Source organism: Polyodon spathula, unplaced genomic scaffold, assembly GCF_017654505.1.
Source record: "Polyodon spathula isolate WHYD16114869_AA unplaced genomic scaffold, ASM1765450v1 scaffolds_812, whole genome shotgun sequence".
Lineage (NCBI taxonomy): Eukaryota > Metazoa > Chordata > Actinopteri > Acipenseriformes > Polyodontidae > Polyodon > Polyodon spathula.
In genome coordinates, this window is record NW_024472299.1 from 224,342 (window position 1) to 240,519 (window position 16,178).

A 16,178-nucleotide genomic window follows, 5' to 3' on the forward strand; every position below is an offset into this window, starting at 1 on the left:
TGAAGCCGGGCGAGTCTGGCTCTCACTTCTTCTTTTTCCCTTTCTGTGCTGGGGCTTCGGCGGTCTTTCCTTCAGCCAAGACCAGCTGCTTCTTCAGCTCCAGTAGTTTGGTCACTTCTGCCCCAATCACTGCCTTCTCCGCCTTCTGTGCCTTTAGCTCGCGCACCACCTCCCCCTGGAACATCGACCGAATTGTTTTCAAACTATTATGAATTATTCACCCAAAGGACGGAGCACAAGGAGGTTAAGTGACTTGCTCAGGGTCACACACAGTGAGTCAGTGGCTGAGCGGGGAGCCTCCTGGTATCAAGCCCTTTCCTTTAACCACTAGAACCCTCTGTCGCTCTTATACAACAAGAAATGTATCTGGGACATACAGGGATGGAAACGCTCACTGGACAGCAGTTTGATCCATTCTTGTTTTTACTATGAGTTTAATAAGACCCACTGTGGCTAATCAAGCTTGTAGTAAAACCTGGAATAGGTGAAACTGCTAAGCAATAAGAGTCTTAGCTCCAGCCGTGTATCAGCACCATACAGATCTAACCAGGCTGTAAATTCAACGTTAGCGCAATCTAAGTTGTTAAAAAGTATATATATCCTGATATTCTGCTAATCTTAACTGAATAAAAACGGCCTTATTAAGTTTAATAAGAATTAGATACGTGCTCATTTAGATATATGCAAAATGTAAGGATGATTTATGTATGTACAGTAAGATTATACAGATTTCTTTCAGACTTTTTTTAGATTGTACTTATTCTCTGTGGTTCTTACAGCAGTTTCTCAAATACAGAAGCTGCTCTTCTGTTCCAATTGCTTGCCACAGACATACATAATGAAGGCCAGATCAGTGTATCTTTGAGGCAGGAGCCAGCGCCATCTACTGTTCTGCCACTTTGGCTCAAGTGTCCGTTTGCTTTGCTCGGTCTCACCTGTTTCGTCACTTCCTCTGCCAGCTGCTTCGCTCTCTGCGGATCCGCGCCTTTCCCAGCATCCTCAGCGACAGGGGCGGCCGCTTTCGCCTCAGCGGTTGGCTTGGCTTCAGTCTTTGACTAAATGCAAGAAAAAAAACAACTAACTGCGTCAGAAACATACATCCCCGCCATAGCTGTAAAATCAAAATCACAGCGAACAGTGTGAAGTTGATGGCCATATCATACAGAATAAGAAGTTGCAGCGAACAGTTGTAAGCTGGAGAAGTGATATTAAGAGTTTTATGTAATTAGGTATCATGGGGAAAGGTATTAAAATGATTGCGTTACAGTTTGTGGAATAGCTATAGATGCAGGACACATTTAAAAATCTGAGTATGACATACATTCAGACAGACACCTCCACACCTAACAATCCCATACAATTGAGCTTGACTGTTAACAGCTAGTTCTGTCACAATTTAAAAAGGCAGTTTTCCAGATATCTGGAGATATGTTTAAATGTTAATACCACGATTGATCACAATGCAATAAGCAGTACTTCAGTCACATGCAAAATCAGAACACACGCACAAACACAAGTTAATAGTGTTTAGCATTGGACAATGCAAAAAAAATTATAGAAAACAGAGCAGTGGACAGGCTGTAAGAACACAGTGTAGGACCGAGCAGTTTACCTGGTCTGCAGAGCCTTCCTCCGGCTAGAAACAGAGCAGAGAAAGAGGAGGGTGAGAGGAACAGTACAGCGGCAGCTCAAGAGAATTGTGTAGCCTCTTTATTATAATGAACCGCAGGGAAACAAAGCAGGCGTCCCCCCCATAAAAAAACAAAACAGAGAAACGAAACAAGGGCTGCTTTACCTGCTGCCCTCCAAAACGCTTCCTCCAAGACTCAACCTCGTCTGTCTCCAGCTTCTGGAACAGAGGGCTAACCTACGAAGCGGACGGGAGAAATTCAGACAAACCAAAATAAATAAATAAATAATTCGCCAATTAATCTTTCGATGAGGTTTTCAAAATGCCACGTAAAGCAAGCCCGCTGCTCACCGTTCCGATCTTATGCCCGCCGGGCAGGATGCACACAAACTCGTCCGCCAGCACGTTGCACTGCGCTGGTGCCAGCAGCTGCTCCTGGATTGAGGCGCTGACGCTGGGCATGTAGGGCTGCAGCATGACGGACAGCAGGCACGCCACGTTCACTGCCACGCCAGTCACTGTGCCCGCTCGCTTCCTGTGATTGGAGAACACGGGCATCAGTGCAGCTCAGCAACGCCCTGACCGAGTTTCGGCTGGCAGACGCGCTTTACGAGATGCAAGCAAACATTTTAAAGCAGCGATATCACAGCATACGCACAACTCTCAATAACGCTGTACCCACAAGTAGTGACAGTCACTGTTCATTAATCATATAGCATTAATCAGACATCACTGACAATATAATATCACATGCTGATTAGGTTGGTAAAACTGACCCCCTGCACCACACAAAGTGACCTGAATTTGCTTAAATATGTTTCAAAATCTGCAAGAACTAGAGAGACAACCAATATAAAACAATGGTGCCTATATGATGACTTCTGGGACACGCTGTAGAAAACAGAACTGCCTGTAAAAACAGTACTTGCATTTAGGTAGTCCGTGTCTACTTAACCAGATTCTAAATTATTTCAAGAGCTGTCCACAGATCCTCATACTTAAACAGAGGGGTAATTAGGCGGCAGCCTGTTGATGTGAAAATTCCACTTGCCTGTCCGCGTCGGTCCCTTTGATCCGTTTCCATGGCTCGTTCGCTTGGATGTACTGGTTGCCATGGCGAGAGATGTTCAGGATGCACTTCAGCGCATCGCGGATTCTGAAAACACACACGAGCGACAGACAGCGCAAGCTTTATTCCGTGCCAAACCGTTTTGGAGCTAGTACGAGTGCAGTAAAGATAATTTGCTTACACTGAAGACTGTGCTCAGGAGCCCTGCTTGAGAACCCCTGGTCTAGAGCTTCCCCCTGCCCGGTCTCTCACCTGACTTTCTCCAGGAGCTGCAGGTATTGTCTCAGCTCCCAGGTGGCTTGAGCCAGCAGCCTTTTATCGTCGTCGTGGAGCTCCATCTCGGGGACTCGACCCTCGAAGAACTTGCACACAAACATCCCAGCCCTGGAGAGACACCGAGAGGGAACAAAAGATATTCACCCTGAAGGAGCTTTAAACCCCAAACCTCGCGGACCGTCTCAGCCAATCACAGTTCCCAGAAGAGTTTCTTGAAGCTTCATCTCAGGACAACCAGCTGTGGCTGCAGGCAATGACCTTTACATCAGACACTAATGCCTAAGCTATTCAACTTACCATCTAATATCTTCCCATGTAACTGCTACATGAAATTGTTAGTATCTTGCATATTTCAGCTGTTATATTTAAATGGAATTGGATTCCAAGACTAGCTTACTTGTACAACATAGACCCTCATTAAAATAGTAGCGCTGGTGCCCCCAGCTCTGTACCTGTTGATAAAGTTGCCCAGGTTGTTGAGCAGTTCCGAGTTGTTCTTCAGCAGCAGGTCGCTCCAGGAGAACGAACTGTCCTGCCCCTCTGGGCGGATGAACAGCAGGTAGAAGCGCCAGATGTCAGCCGGGATGCCCGTCTCCTTCGCCATGTCTCCAAACACACCCACGCCGCGGCTCTTTGAGAACTTCCCATCCTCGTAGTTCAGGTATTCTACAAAGCAGAGCAGACGCAGAGCATGGAGTCCTGCAGCCAGGGGGCGGCACGCCGAGGAAACACTGAGGCAAGCAAACAAACGTTTAGGATTGAGCCTTCTTCAGTGTCAGCTCTGTCTTATCATATCCTGCCTGGCCGCTATTAGGAACCTGGTTGGATTAGAGACTGCGCTGATCACCAGAGCCCTGAAGCACTGGGAGCAGCATAATTGCAACATCAAAAAAGGGGATAAGATCTTATGGCATTCAATAAAGGCATGCACTACGATTTTCAGCGATGGCTAAACGAAGGGAAAGTGGTCGGACTGATATGCTAATGGTTCTCTGAAGACACCTTCCAACACCTTGTGGGGTCTATGCCCAGTCTTATCAAGGGCAAACGGTGGCCCAACCCTAGGTACAGGTCCTTATAAGCTACCCATAGAACTCTGATCCCTAGTTTCACTTTCTCATTTTAAGTCTGCTGTGTTGATCATCCGAGCCAGCCAAGTGATTGTATGTCACATGAAACAAATACATGCTTGTGTGTAACTGTACCTTGCTCCCGTCTTCCTGCTGGCTTTACCAGTGAATATTCCCATTGCTGAGGAGCTGTACTCCTAACAGGGGGTGATAAGAAACTAAAAAGGCATGAAACACAAGGCAAAATCCACTGCATGAAGTCTGCGTCTCGTTGCTGATGCTGTTGTACCTGTGGCTATGAGGTGGTTGACCAGGGTGTAGTTATCCTCAGCTCCCAGCAGTGAACAGGGGAAGACCACGCTGTGGAACGGGACATTGTCCTTGGCCATGAAGTTATACAGTTGCACCTGTGGAGCCCAGGAACACACACACACACACACTCAGTACAGTGCTGGCAGAGGCAGGTCAAACTCCAGGGCAGGTATCACACACACACCCGTATGCAGCTTCTCTCTCACCTGCTCAGGGTTTTTCCACCATCTCTCCCATTGGTCGGTGTAGTTAGCAGTGATGGAAAGATACCCGATTGGAGCGTCAAACCAGACATAAAACACCTGGAGCAGAAGGAAGGCATTTTATTTCATAGGGAGCGCTGCATTTGGCTCTTGCATCTAGCAAAATCGCCAGGGACCCTACTGGTGAGATGCCCAGCGAGCGCAAGACGACACCTGCAGGGCTAGCCTTTGTCCCCCGGGGGGGGCAGCTCACAGCCGCTGTGGAGCTCCTAGGTGTAAAGAGGCTTGGGGATCAGAGGACACCCACTGACCTTCAGTCCTCCCGAGCTGTGTGGACAGGCAGATACCGAACCTTGAGATCATAACGGGCAGGGGGTTTAGACTTGCATGCAAAGTGCTGTCAAAAAATGCAGGCCAAATTTAGTGGTTAGCCTTTGCGTTTACATAGTAGTAAAAAGCACAGCATTACGATTTCTTTCACGTTCTTCATGCGCCTTTTCATATATAACTAAACGCTGTACAAATTCAGTCTTCTACAGATACATTAGCTTGCGCTGCAGTGCTTGTGTCTAAGGCTATTCTGATTGGTGACAAACATTCCCGGTTTGTTAAAGTTTCAAAGCTTAATTTGATCTTAAATAGCAAAAAAGCGCCCTAGTCAAGTAACCCTAAGGGTGTGCAAAGGGTTTGGGAGAGCCACTGCGTGCAGTTCCACTGAGCTGGTTAATAGAGGCGTACTTTATCCTTGAATTCCTCCAGGGGCACAGGGATGCCCCACTTGAGGTCTCGGGTGATGCAACGTGGCTTGAGGCCGTCACGGATCCACGAGCGAGCGATGAAGCGAGCGTTGGGGGTCCAGTTACCAGAGACCATGGAGTCCTCCAGCCACTTCACCAAGCGGGATTCCAACTGAGGGGGGGGGGGGGGGGGGTGGACATACAGATATTACCATCAGGGATGTCAACAGTTTAACATCACAAAGTAGAATCTCATTCTGATTGGTGGCTTTTCATCAAACAGAAGCCGACGTCCCTAGTTACCCTCAGACCTCAAACCACACAGGGGTTCAGACACAACGCTGCGTCAGGCGTTCTGCCCGGTGTACCTTTGGTAGGTCAAGGAAGAGATGCTTGGAGGATTTGACAACAGGAGTTCCTTTGCATATCTTGCACTGAGGATTCTGCAGAAGAAAAAAAAATAAAAAAATAAAAAATAGCTGCTAAACAAAACCGAGAGCTTTTGAGAACCGATGCTTTGTGCTAAAAGAACGTCCTAACCAAGTTTCATCTGAAAGCTCTGGATCCATGCAAAACTATGAATCATGACATTCGTCTGACCCCGGATATTAGGGGTGCAATGATCCAGTAATCTCACGCTGCGGAACGTATCGTGACATGCAGGTCACGGTACAGTATTTATCATGATACACGGGATTGTTCTGATTGGCTACCAGTATATGATGCAGAGCAAGATCAAAAGGTCACTTATGATGGACCATTTTGATAAGACAAAAATGAAATGACATAGGAAGAGTATGTGTCTACACCAACTATAAAACACCCCATTGCTTCTGTATTAGGACACCCCATTGCTTCTGTATCAGAACACCCCATTGCTTCTGTACCAGAGCACCCCATTGCTTCTGTACCAGAGCACCCCATTGCTTCTGTATCAGAACACCCCATTGCTTCTGTATCAGAGCACCCCATTGCTTCTGTATCAGAGCACCCCATTGCTTCTGTATCAGAGCACCCCATTGCTTCTGTAGTTTTGATTTGTGGTGTAAAGAAAGCTCTAACCGCTGCATCTTATGAAGAGGAAAACGGGAAGGGTTTGAAAGCCTTACCTTGAGCTCAGTGGCGTTGATGAGTTTGCCACATTTGTCACACTGGTCTCCGCGAGCCTCCTCGTAGTTACAGAAGGGACAGAATCCCTCCACGAAGCGGTCAGCCAGGAACTTCTGACAGCTTTCACACCGCAGCTGCTCCACCGTGTCCTGCAGCAGGAAGTCCCTCTCCAGCAGCCTCCGGAAGATATCCTGAGAGATCCTGAACACAGACACCCCCGGTCAGGGCATGGTTTCTACAGGGGCCACACCTTGTAGGGTCCTCCTTGAAAAAAACAGGCACCCTTCTGCACAGATCATGCCTGTCTATCTGTCACATACTACAGAGATGAAAATAAGACTCCTATTGCATAGCAGTTTCAATATGTGGCAAGTAAAACTTAGAGTAAGCCTCTTACAGACGCTTCTTATTGGCTATGATCTCATAACATACTGTGTGATTATTACACAATTACGAAGACCCTCTGTATGTGTGTGTCTATCAATGTATGTAGCACTTTTGATCAAGTAGCACGATAAATAACCCTTTATCATCCTTTAAGAATCCTGTTGCACAGCTTGATTTGCCAGTGTATAGGTGACCAGCTCAGATGTCTCAATGGGAGTGTTATTCCCATCCCTGAATCACGACCCGATATATTACATAAAGAAGAATCACGAGTAAGAATTTCTAAAAAGAGGTCTCCCCGAATTAAACCGAGCGGCAAGTTTGCGCCCCCCTCTGGTGCAGCCCCTCCTCACTCTCTCTGCCGCTGGGTGGTGGTCCTGCCAAAGTGGTCGAAGGAGATGCCGAACCACTGATAGATCTGCGCGTGGACGGCGTGGTACTTGTCACAGATCTGCTGGGGGCTCAGCCCCTCCTCCAGGGCCTTGGTCTCCGTGGCTGTGCCGTACTCGTCCGTGCCGCACACGAACAGCGTGCTCCAGTTCCGCAGCCGGCAGAACCTGCAGCGAAACAGACAGGCAGCACTGTAAAGAAGCCAGCCACTGCTTCACCAGAACCCAGTACTGTTCATTAACAGGACCTGGGCGGTACCAGCATTCAAGTTATGACAATACTTCCGGATAAGCAGTTGATCTTTCCATAACTTTAAACACAGATTCTAATGCAAATGAAGCCAGCTGAGATACAGCACTGGAAAGTCACCCAGGACTGCATCAACCACCTACCCACGGTTAACTCCGGGATTAGTTTCACCCTGCAGGTGCCCTAGGGTGTGCTGAAAAGCATTTCTTGAAGTTTTGGAAAATAAGAATATGCTCGTCAGAGTATGTGTCTTTCAAAACTCCACACCTGGGACCCCTAGCAGGCGGCAGGCAGGCGTGGGATTATCAGGGCGGGGTCCCCACCTTGCGAAGACGTCGGCGCTCAGCACGCAGCCGATGATGTTCCCCAGGTGAGGCACGTTGTTGACGTAGGGCAGGGCGCTGGTGATCAGGACGTTCTTCTCATTGGGCTGAGGGAGGCTAGAGGCAAAAGCAGCAGGTCAGGCAAAGGTACTAAAGCATCCGAATAACTAGAGCTGCAAGAGGAGACTATTCAGATCAAGCTCTCCGCACGTAAACCCAGTACTGAATGAACTTGGTGGCTGATATTTCAAGTTTGGTTTAAATGTTTCATTAAAACAGCAGCACTACTAGCTGACTGGACACTAGCTATAGAGCTGCCAGCAAGGACCCAGATCTGACTGATGAAGGGGGAAAGAGCAGTAGATAGCAACCGAGCAGTTAGAGCAGAAAGTTAGCTGGGTGTGGTCCGGTGCAGCCGATGAAAACCAGCTGCCGTCTCTCACCGCCTTCCACCACCTCCTCAAGACCCTCCTGCTCAGACTGCACTTGTGGATCTCTTGCTCTGCCGCTTCTATCATGCACTGGACTTGCCTGACCTGCTGTGTGCACCACGTTACTGGATCCTCAGCTAATGCACTACCCTTGCACTACTGTGTCGCTCTAGATAGAACTTGCTGTGATCTTCGCTTGTTGCATCCCAGTTCCTGTTGTATTTTAGCAGTATTATTTGCACTTACTGTAAACTACACTGTACTTAAATATTAAGCTTGCATTGTAACCCTGTACTGCCCAGTAACACTAACTCGGCTTGGATAAAGGCACTTGGCAAATAAATAAATAATAAGTAGCTCAAGGTGTGTTCTTTCGAAAACAGCAAGCGTCCAAGTAGACAGACTCACACAGGGTGCTGGATCAGTTTGGGTTTGGGCCAGCCAGACAGTCCTTTACTCCAGGAATCGGCTGCAGCTCGAATCTCCTCTTCGGTCAGGACTCGATCCGCTGACTCACCCCCCTGGCAGACAAAACACAAGGGGGCGCGCTTGTTAATGCTCTGGAAGGAAGTGTTGTCCCCCCCCCCTGCCCTGATCCTTTTCTGTTAGCTGGGAAGAGCTAAAGGCAGTGGGGTAGCATTGCTTGGCCCTCCTTTCTCTCTGGACTGGCTCAGTCTGCATTTGCAATGTTGCTGGTTATGGTCTGGCAGTACCTCTGGCTCGTTGCTGGTTGGCGTTTCTGCTCTTTGGGAGGGGGCTGGCTGCTTCTGGAGGTACGGTTTCAAACCCTGCAGCCCTTTCCCCTTCAGGATAGACTCGACGGCTTTCCTGCAGGCTGCCACTGCACACACACGCTCAAACCAGCCCCTCAGCGCCTTCAGATCTCCTGAAACCACAGAGACACGGGGCTGTCAGTCAAGAGGACAACTGTAATTATCCACAGGTGGAAATGAGACTCCCATTGCACAGCAGTTTGATCTGTTCCTGGTTTTACTAGGAGCTTAATAATAAGACGCACCTGAGCTTGTGACCTAGACACTGGGGTTACTGTAGTAAAATCTGGGATGGGTAAAATTGCTAAAGCAACAGGAGTCTTATTTGCATCCCTGTCGTCTACCTAATCTAGTTTCTATTTTCACTCTATTTCCAACTCTTCAATGCCTTTACAAAACAAAAAACCTAAGGGGAAAAAAATTACACAAATGTGATTTTAAACATTCCTCAAGCCCAACAAGTTTTGTGAATAGGGCAGAGTATCAGTTCTGCGCAGGGTTTGGGTCAATTTCTTTGTTAATTTTTTTAAATCAATTACAGCTCCTTTTACGACAGAGGGTTTATCGAGCAAACATGTGTATAACTTTTCACCAGCACAACACAATAACATTGTAATTGTGCAATTAAATGCGTTTAATTGATTTTTAAAAAAGGAATTGGAATTGAAAAAACAGGATCTGACCCCCAACCCTGGTCCTCTTACCAAGCAGGAAAGCAGAATCAGACAGGAGAGGATAAAGCGCCCCCCACAGGACAATGTCTGCAACTGTTATTGCGTCCTGTAAGGAAACATGAAAGCGGTGACACGGATTGGGGTAAAACGACCTAAATTCTTGGTTTGTCTCAAGTTTTTTTTTTTTTTTTTTTTAACACTGTTGTGTGAACTCTACGTGGTTTGAGAATTTGCCTTGCCATAACTTTGAAAACAAAAAATCTAGCCATTATAAAACAGATACACAAAATGAGAAATAACAAAGTTGCATGGACACCCGTGTGTCCCTTGTACCAGAATGGGTTGCATGATGAAGACTAGCTGCATTTTATTTTATTTTATTGGTCAGAAGCTCGAATCATAAGCTCTCGACAGGTGTTAACCGACTCACTGCAGCCAGGTAAGGGAACGATCTTCTCGTCAAGCTCTGGTCGATGTACGTCCATTTCTTCTGAAGGGTGCCGGCAGCTTCTTCTTTCTTTCCCTGGACCACCGCTGTGTACAGAGCCCCCGAGAGTGCAGTCTGGACACAGGACATCACATCAGGGCTGTATTGTACACCATGCAATCATCACGCAATCAATCTACTGCAATCACCCAGAGCTCTGGCAACTGCAGCCACTAACCTAACGCAATGAGCACATCATCTGCACGGTGCCTTGCAATAGATGGGGCATGACCCACTTCTGTTTAACAAATGACTGCTTTATAATTAACTGGGACTAAAAAAGCACAGGGATGGGAATAAGACTCCTACTGCATAGTGTTTCCTCCCTTATTCCAGCTTGATTAGCCACAGTGTATCGGCAACAGGCTCAGGGGCATCTTATTATCAAGCTCATAGCATAACCAGGAACGGATCTGCTATGCAATGGGAGTCCGATTGCCATCCCTGAAATAGGCAGTCATGTTTCACCAGCTTCCCTACACCAGCGCTTTTGCTGCATGCAAGACCGAGAACAGTTAGATGTTAGTTAGCTGGGGAGCTGCAGTTTAGAGAACTGCTATTTAAAATGTTTTACTAGTTAGTGCATCTCTGTATCCCAGACAGCACTGTGGCAGAGGATCCCTACCTGGAGTTCAGTTGCTTCCCATTCCAGCCACTGGTTGGTTAAGTCGCTGGGTTCCTTTCCACGAAGGGTAAACAGGTACCTAAAAACACGTTATCACAGATTAGTGCACTTCTAACCGACTTTGTATACTGTCTCCTACAGCAACACACGAATGAATGAAATGAACGAGCCCGCGTTTCACAGCTCAAACTGAAGCAAGCGTGCAAACTGAAGCAAACTGAAGCAAGCGTGTCTCATCTAGAAGCCTCCTCGGAGCGGTAGGTGGATGTGTTCAGCTGGGAAAGGTCATCCGGTTTGACTTACTGGCAGATGGCATTGGTGGAAAAGAGATAGTTCCCACTGTCGAGTTGCAGACACGGCAGCTTCGAATGAGACAGGAACGGCACAACTCGTTCTGCAAGTCAAAAGAAAAAGAAAAAGACTTTCATTTCAAGTAAGAGGGGGCACGTAACTACATGCCATGTGAATACGGACAGTACAGACTCAGTCTCGTCAATTAACACCGCATAAAAACACTGCTTGTAATCGCTTGTAATTGCCTGCTAATGTATTTAACTTTGGTCGAAGTTACTACCAGTAGAATTGTTAACGCATTTCACTATCTCCAAACTTAAGGTCTTTAAAATATAAGTATTTATCTTTCCTCAGCCCTGAAGCTGTGAAGCTACAGGCAACATCGTGCGGGGCTTCTTACTGGCTGTAGAATTTGTACTGGTAATAGGAAACCCCCCAACAAAGGCTGCTGCCAGTATATTTTCTGCTGGTTCTGACATCGCTTATTCACTTTACTGTACCGTACCCACCTTCAACACCAACGAACTGCAGCTCGCATCTGGTTCCCGTCAGCTCCACCGCAGCCACGACTTTCAAACAGTGCGGGTTGCCCTCAGTCAAATACAACCTCATTGTGAAATCAAACTGCTTAAAATACGAACACGATCCCAATTAAAAAACAAACTAAAAAATGTGCTTCAGCATGCAAGCATCCCACTTCGCTGATGCAACGAACACCCAACTCCTTCTCCGCGGAGAGGGTCGTGGGAGAGCATGTAGTTTTTAAAGCAGGACCCGTTCGTGTATCCTAATGGAAATGTGACATGAATGGACTACAATTCCCACACGCCCTATCTTTATAGTAAGGACGCGTCGTCGGGAACACAACCCTTATCATGTGACAAGGGAGCAGCGGCTGTGTCAAAACACACTCTGGTCACATGGCAGTGGAGGGTGACGTAACGGCTCTCGCCTGTAGCCTAGCGGAGCAGCAGCAAACAGCAAGCTGGCTGTATCGCAGCGGTGGCTGCGCGTATACGAGTTATCTGCAAAAATGAATTAAAACCCAAAGCGTTTTAAACAGCAACCAAACTGAGGTAAGTGGCATAACAAACATTTGAGTTCCGTGTCTTTTGCACGGGTTTAAATTGGAGAGTTTTCATTGAAAGTTGAGATTAAAACTTTCCCCCCCGGTGTGACACACGTAGTGTATTATATTAATAACAGAGAATGAAGGATAACCTACATCTTCTCTTTCAGTACAAGGGCAATTAACTCTCTAGGTATGATATTGCACAGTGCTTGCTTCAGACAGACAAGAAATAAAGCGCGTTCGTTTCTAATAATAATAATAATAATAATAATAATAATAATAATGCGTGTTAAATTCTAGAGGATTTCAGCAGGTAGCTTTATTTCCATATCGGATTTTAATTGTTAATGTTTTATTTGGCTGGTATTGCTGCTGTAGGGAGCATGTCTGAAAATAAAACTTCTGTCCTACGTTTTGCATTGCAACCGAATGCGTATCGAGGCATGATCTGTGTACCCTGGGTGTGTGCTAGTGAAAAGTACCGAGGAACTGTTTTGGTACGGTACATTACACTTAGATTTGCGGTTTGCTATTGCCGTGTTTCTAGCAGATACACAGTTTTATCCGATAAAAGCGACATTTCTAGTATCTTAATCCGATGCAACCCGCACAGGGAAAAGGGGTGGGGAACAGCGGTCTGCGAGGGAAAACGTTGTGCTGTTTTTAAGATTTGCTACCAAATGATACTTTTTGTTTGCAGTGCGGTAACATTTTATTTTTATGCACGAGTGTGGTTGTGCAATATAGATCGTGTTGGCTGTCATTCCTTGCTCTGGGTGCAGCAAGCTTTATCAGCAACAGCTAGTCAATGCAGTCTTGTATGGAAAAGGCGGCAGGTTCAAAACCCACACTTTGTAGCTAGTAAGCGCAAGAGTACGGACACAAAACGGTAGGTTTGTTTGTTTGTTTTTTTTTACCACCTAGTCCGCAGTAACAAAGTACCATCTTGGCAGAAATCTTTACTTTAGTTCATAAACAGATATGTTGAAACACAAAGCTATAGTCCCAGAGGTGGCACCGCGGTTCAAGCGCGGCTCCCGGTGAAATGCTCGATTGAACTTAAGAGTAGTAATATTATTTGTGTTCTCTGTGCATTCATTCGTGTTTATTATTATTCTCTCTCTCTGTCGTGTCTGTCATTTCCCCAGTGAAAAGCCGGATGTGCAGTTGAAATTTGAATTTCGTAATTTTGAATGAAGTGCTCGTTCGTTTCGAGGAGACAGTGCCATTAAGAAAACCCTCCACGAGTAACAAACAGTAGTACGAGTCTTTAAGCTAGAATGCGAGGAAGAGTTTTTGCTTTTTCACTGAAAACAGCGCAACAGATCACGTGGAAGCTATGAGGTATCCCAGCCCTGCACACCTGTTGCCTGAGAAGCTGGGGGCCGTGCTGTCTTCATGTATGCTTATCAGAGCCACTGCCTTCAAAGTTGTGGGTGTTTTTGCTTTGCTGTGGATTAGTGGCTCCTACAGGAATATTATGTCCCCTTGTTTTTTGGTGGTGGTGAAATTAAAATTTTCTCTGCTTCAGCCACAGTAGCATCACCTTCTAAAGCCTTCATTTTCAAATTCTTTATTTATCCAAGTTCTCTGTATATTAGCTGTTTTTTTAAAAGGTAGTACTATGGAAATGTGGGATCTGGATCATTGCTAGGTCCAGAGGTTAAAAACGGTACGGCTGTGAAATGGGGCATTTGTCCTGGACATTGTCTACACTGGAGCATTATTGAGAGAATCATAGAATACAGCTTGTGAGGACACTGTCTGAAAAGCAGGTGGTCTGCATCCATAACATGGTGAACGTAATGTGGCGCTGAAAAGGTTAATGTTCGGCGGACGCTGTTAATGAGAGAATCATAGAATGCTGCTGTGTACCAACGAACTACAAATGCTCTATGTTGTGTGGTCTGTATCACTGAAAACAACGCAATGGAGAAAGGGTTATCTTTGACTGGATGAGAAAGGGAACTAAGAAAACCAGAGAATATACCTGAATACTAACCATCAGAACAAAACAGTAGTCACGTGACCTCAATAGGCCAGTACAGTAGCACATTTAAATCGCAAGGTTGGATTTTAGTGTTAAGACCCAAGCATTTTACAGTGGTAGAAACGATCAATCGTTCACGCTTTGCAATTGCATTTCTGGGGTCACAATGTGAGCTCTTAGACTTGGAGATTGTAACGCTGTTTGTTTTGTGTTTTGGAGTAATGCAGGCACACGTCTCGCATGGCCCTTCATTACAGGGTTCATTAAAACGCAGAGCAGTGTCGCTAATTAAGAGTTCACTGCCCGTTTCCCTATTAAAACCATTCTAGTCTGTGTTTTCTCATGACCTCGAGGCTGAGGCTTAGCACAATAGCAGAGTACCATTGTTCCTGCTCACGCAGAGTCCTGCAGCATGGGCTCTGTCACTGCTGTTGTTTTTATACTGGGGTCCCTGGCTTCAGTTGGCCATGCAGTTTGCATCACCTAGAATCGCCCCGTATGAACATAATTTAAATCTCTTATTTCATATCGTGTATTGAAAGAAACGACAAAATGAAATCGCATGAAAAGGACTGGAAGCTGTAATAGCAGTACAGAATTTCATGCAAGATTTCGAAAGTGTCCCATTTAAGTTTTGTATGTTTGTAAGTATATTGGAAAACTACAAAGCGACATGTAATTCAGTATAATGGAAAATAATGAGCAATTGCAATTATATTTGAACACAGTAAGCAACACTTTTGTATTTTAATAAATGCAACGTTTGAGTTCGTCTTCTGTGTTTTTGTTAGGCTACGCGGTCTGGATCAGAGCAATCTTTTCACTGCTAGAAAGTCACTGTTTGCAGTGTCATTTAAGAAGAGTACTGGAGCCAGAGCCTCTTCAAGCTGTTATGCTCACACCCTGACCTTGCTAACAGACTCTTGTTTGCTATTTTTAAACCACGATGACTTTGCTATAAAGACATGCAGTATAGAGCAGATTTAGTTTGTGGATACATTCGAGATTTTTCTAGCTTTTATAAGACCCCAACCTCCCCCCTCTGCTGTTGTGATGTGTTGCTGTCATTCGGAATGGCTCTAGGTTTTGATGTTCCATTATTGAGGTATCATTTGTCTCCAAGTCTGCTTTCCGTTTAGCACGTTGTCTTAGTTCTTTTATGAGTCTGTGGTTCTTTCAGAGTTCTGAAGCTGCTCTTTAGTTCTAGCTGCGTGCCACTGTAACCTAGGCTAGATCACGCTCTCTTTTTAGAACAGCCAGCGCCATCTAGTGATCTGCCACTTGATACACGTTTTCTTTAGTTTACTGCTTGCAATACACTGCTGTGCACTAGGTGGCGCTGGCCCTTACTGTTATAAAGACGCACCAATTACAATAAGGATGATTGCAAACGTCATGAAGACAGAAAAAAGAAAAGAACTGATTGCTAATTACTGTACAGTGTGGAAGTTTGTGGACCGCAATACAGGTGTTGAAAGAGGTACAATTCTATAACAATAAGAACTCTGCAAGCGTTTGCATTCGGCAACCACTGAACATACAGCGGGTTTCTGCTTCCTGTTTACAGAGAAGTATAGCGCTCCAGTTTTCTGAGTTTAAAGGACTTTTGACAGACCCATTGCTGATACTAACAAGAGAGACTTAGAGAGGCTAAATAGCTCAATCCCAGTTATGATGTGACAGTCTCTTCCTCCAACCCCCCCCCCACTACTTGGTGAGATCAAGGTCCCTAAGCCAGATTCACATATAGCTCTGCGGCCTATATTTGAGGTGCTTTAAGACTGATTCTTAACAAGCAGCAACAAGGCCAAGTTCATTACAGAGTCTGAGATTTTTACCAAATAGCAGAACAAAGAAAAGCAAATTCCATTCTTTTCAGTTTATTACAGTGAAATCCATTACAATTGCCATTTTAAAATTTACCTTTTTTTTTTTTTTTTTTTTGATAAATAGAATTTAACCCTAATTTTAAACAATTTTAATAATGTTTTATTCAGGGCTGTTTTCTCTCTCTCTCTCTCTCTCTCTCTCTCTCTCTCTCTCTCTCTCTCTCTCTCTCTCTCTCTCTCTCTCGGC

The 16,178-nt window shown here is 45.6% G+C and overlaps 2 protein-coding genes across 6 annotated transcripts in view; one reads left to right on the forward strand and one right to left on the reverse strand.

Moving 5' to 3' along the window:
• Positions 1-22: 22 nt before the first annotated feature.
• On the reverse strand, positions 23-11,768 carry mars1 (methionyl-tRNA synthetase 1). Of its 2 annotated transcripts, XM_041241748.1 has the most exons (22): positions 11,550-11,768; positions 11,050-11,140; positions 10,747-10,825; positions 10,065-10,196; positions 9,665-9,740; positions 8,901-9,073; positions 8,596-8,708; positions 7,757-7,873; positions 7,148-7,351; positions 6,407-6,608; positions 5,666-5,740; positions 5,299-5,469; positions 4,564-4,659; positions 4,335-4,452; positions 3,428-3,641; positions 2,952-3,083; positions 2,682-2,786; positions 1,982-2,165; positions 1,796-1,867; positions 1,613-1,636; positions 936-1,055; positions 23-175 (listed from the first exon to the last, which is right to left on the reverse strand). In XM_041241748.1, the coding sequence occupies exons 1-22, from the start codon at positions 11,650-11,652 to the stop codon at positions 23-25; spliced, it is 2,754 nt and encodes a 917-aa protein (XP_041097682.1). In that variant the 5' UTR covers positions 11,653-11,768. The 2 variants fall into 2 exon arrangements, with proteins under 2 accessions (XP_041097682.1, XP_041097683.1); XM_041241749.1 differs by lacking the exon at positions 1,613-1,636.
• Positions 11,769-11,995: 227 nt separating this feature from the next.
• arhgap9 (Rho GTPase activating protein 9) overlaps positions 11,996-16,178 on the forward strand; it is a 38,658-nt gene continuing 34,475 nt past the window's right edge. For 3 of the 4 annotated variants that reach the window (XM_041241756.1, XM_041241755.1, XM_041241758.1), the window contains exon 1: positions 11,996-12,116. The gene's annotated coding sequence lies outside the window, so the exon portion shown is untranslated. Of the gene's footprint in view, positions 12,117-12,912; positions 13,002-16,178 lie in introns of those variants that run through there. The other variant, XM_041241757.1, reaches the window with a different exon arrangement.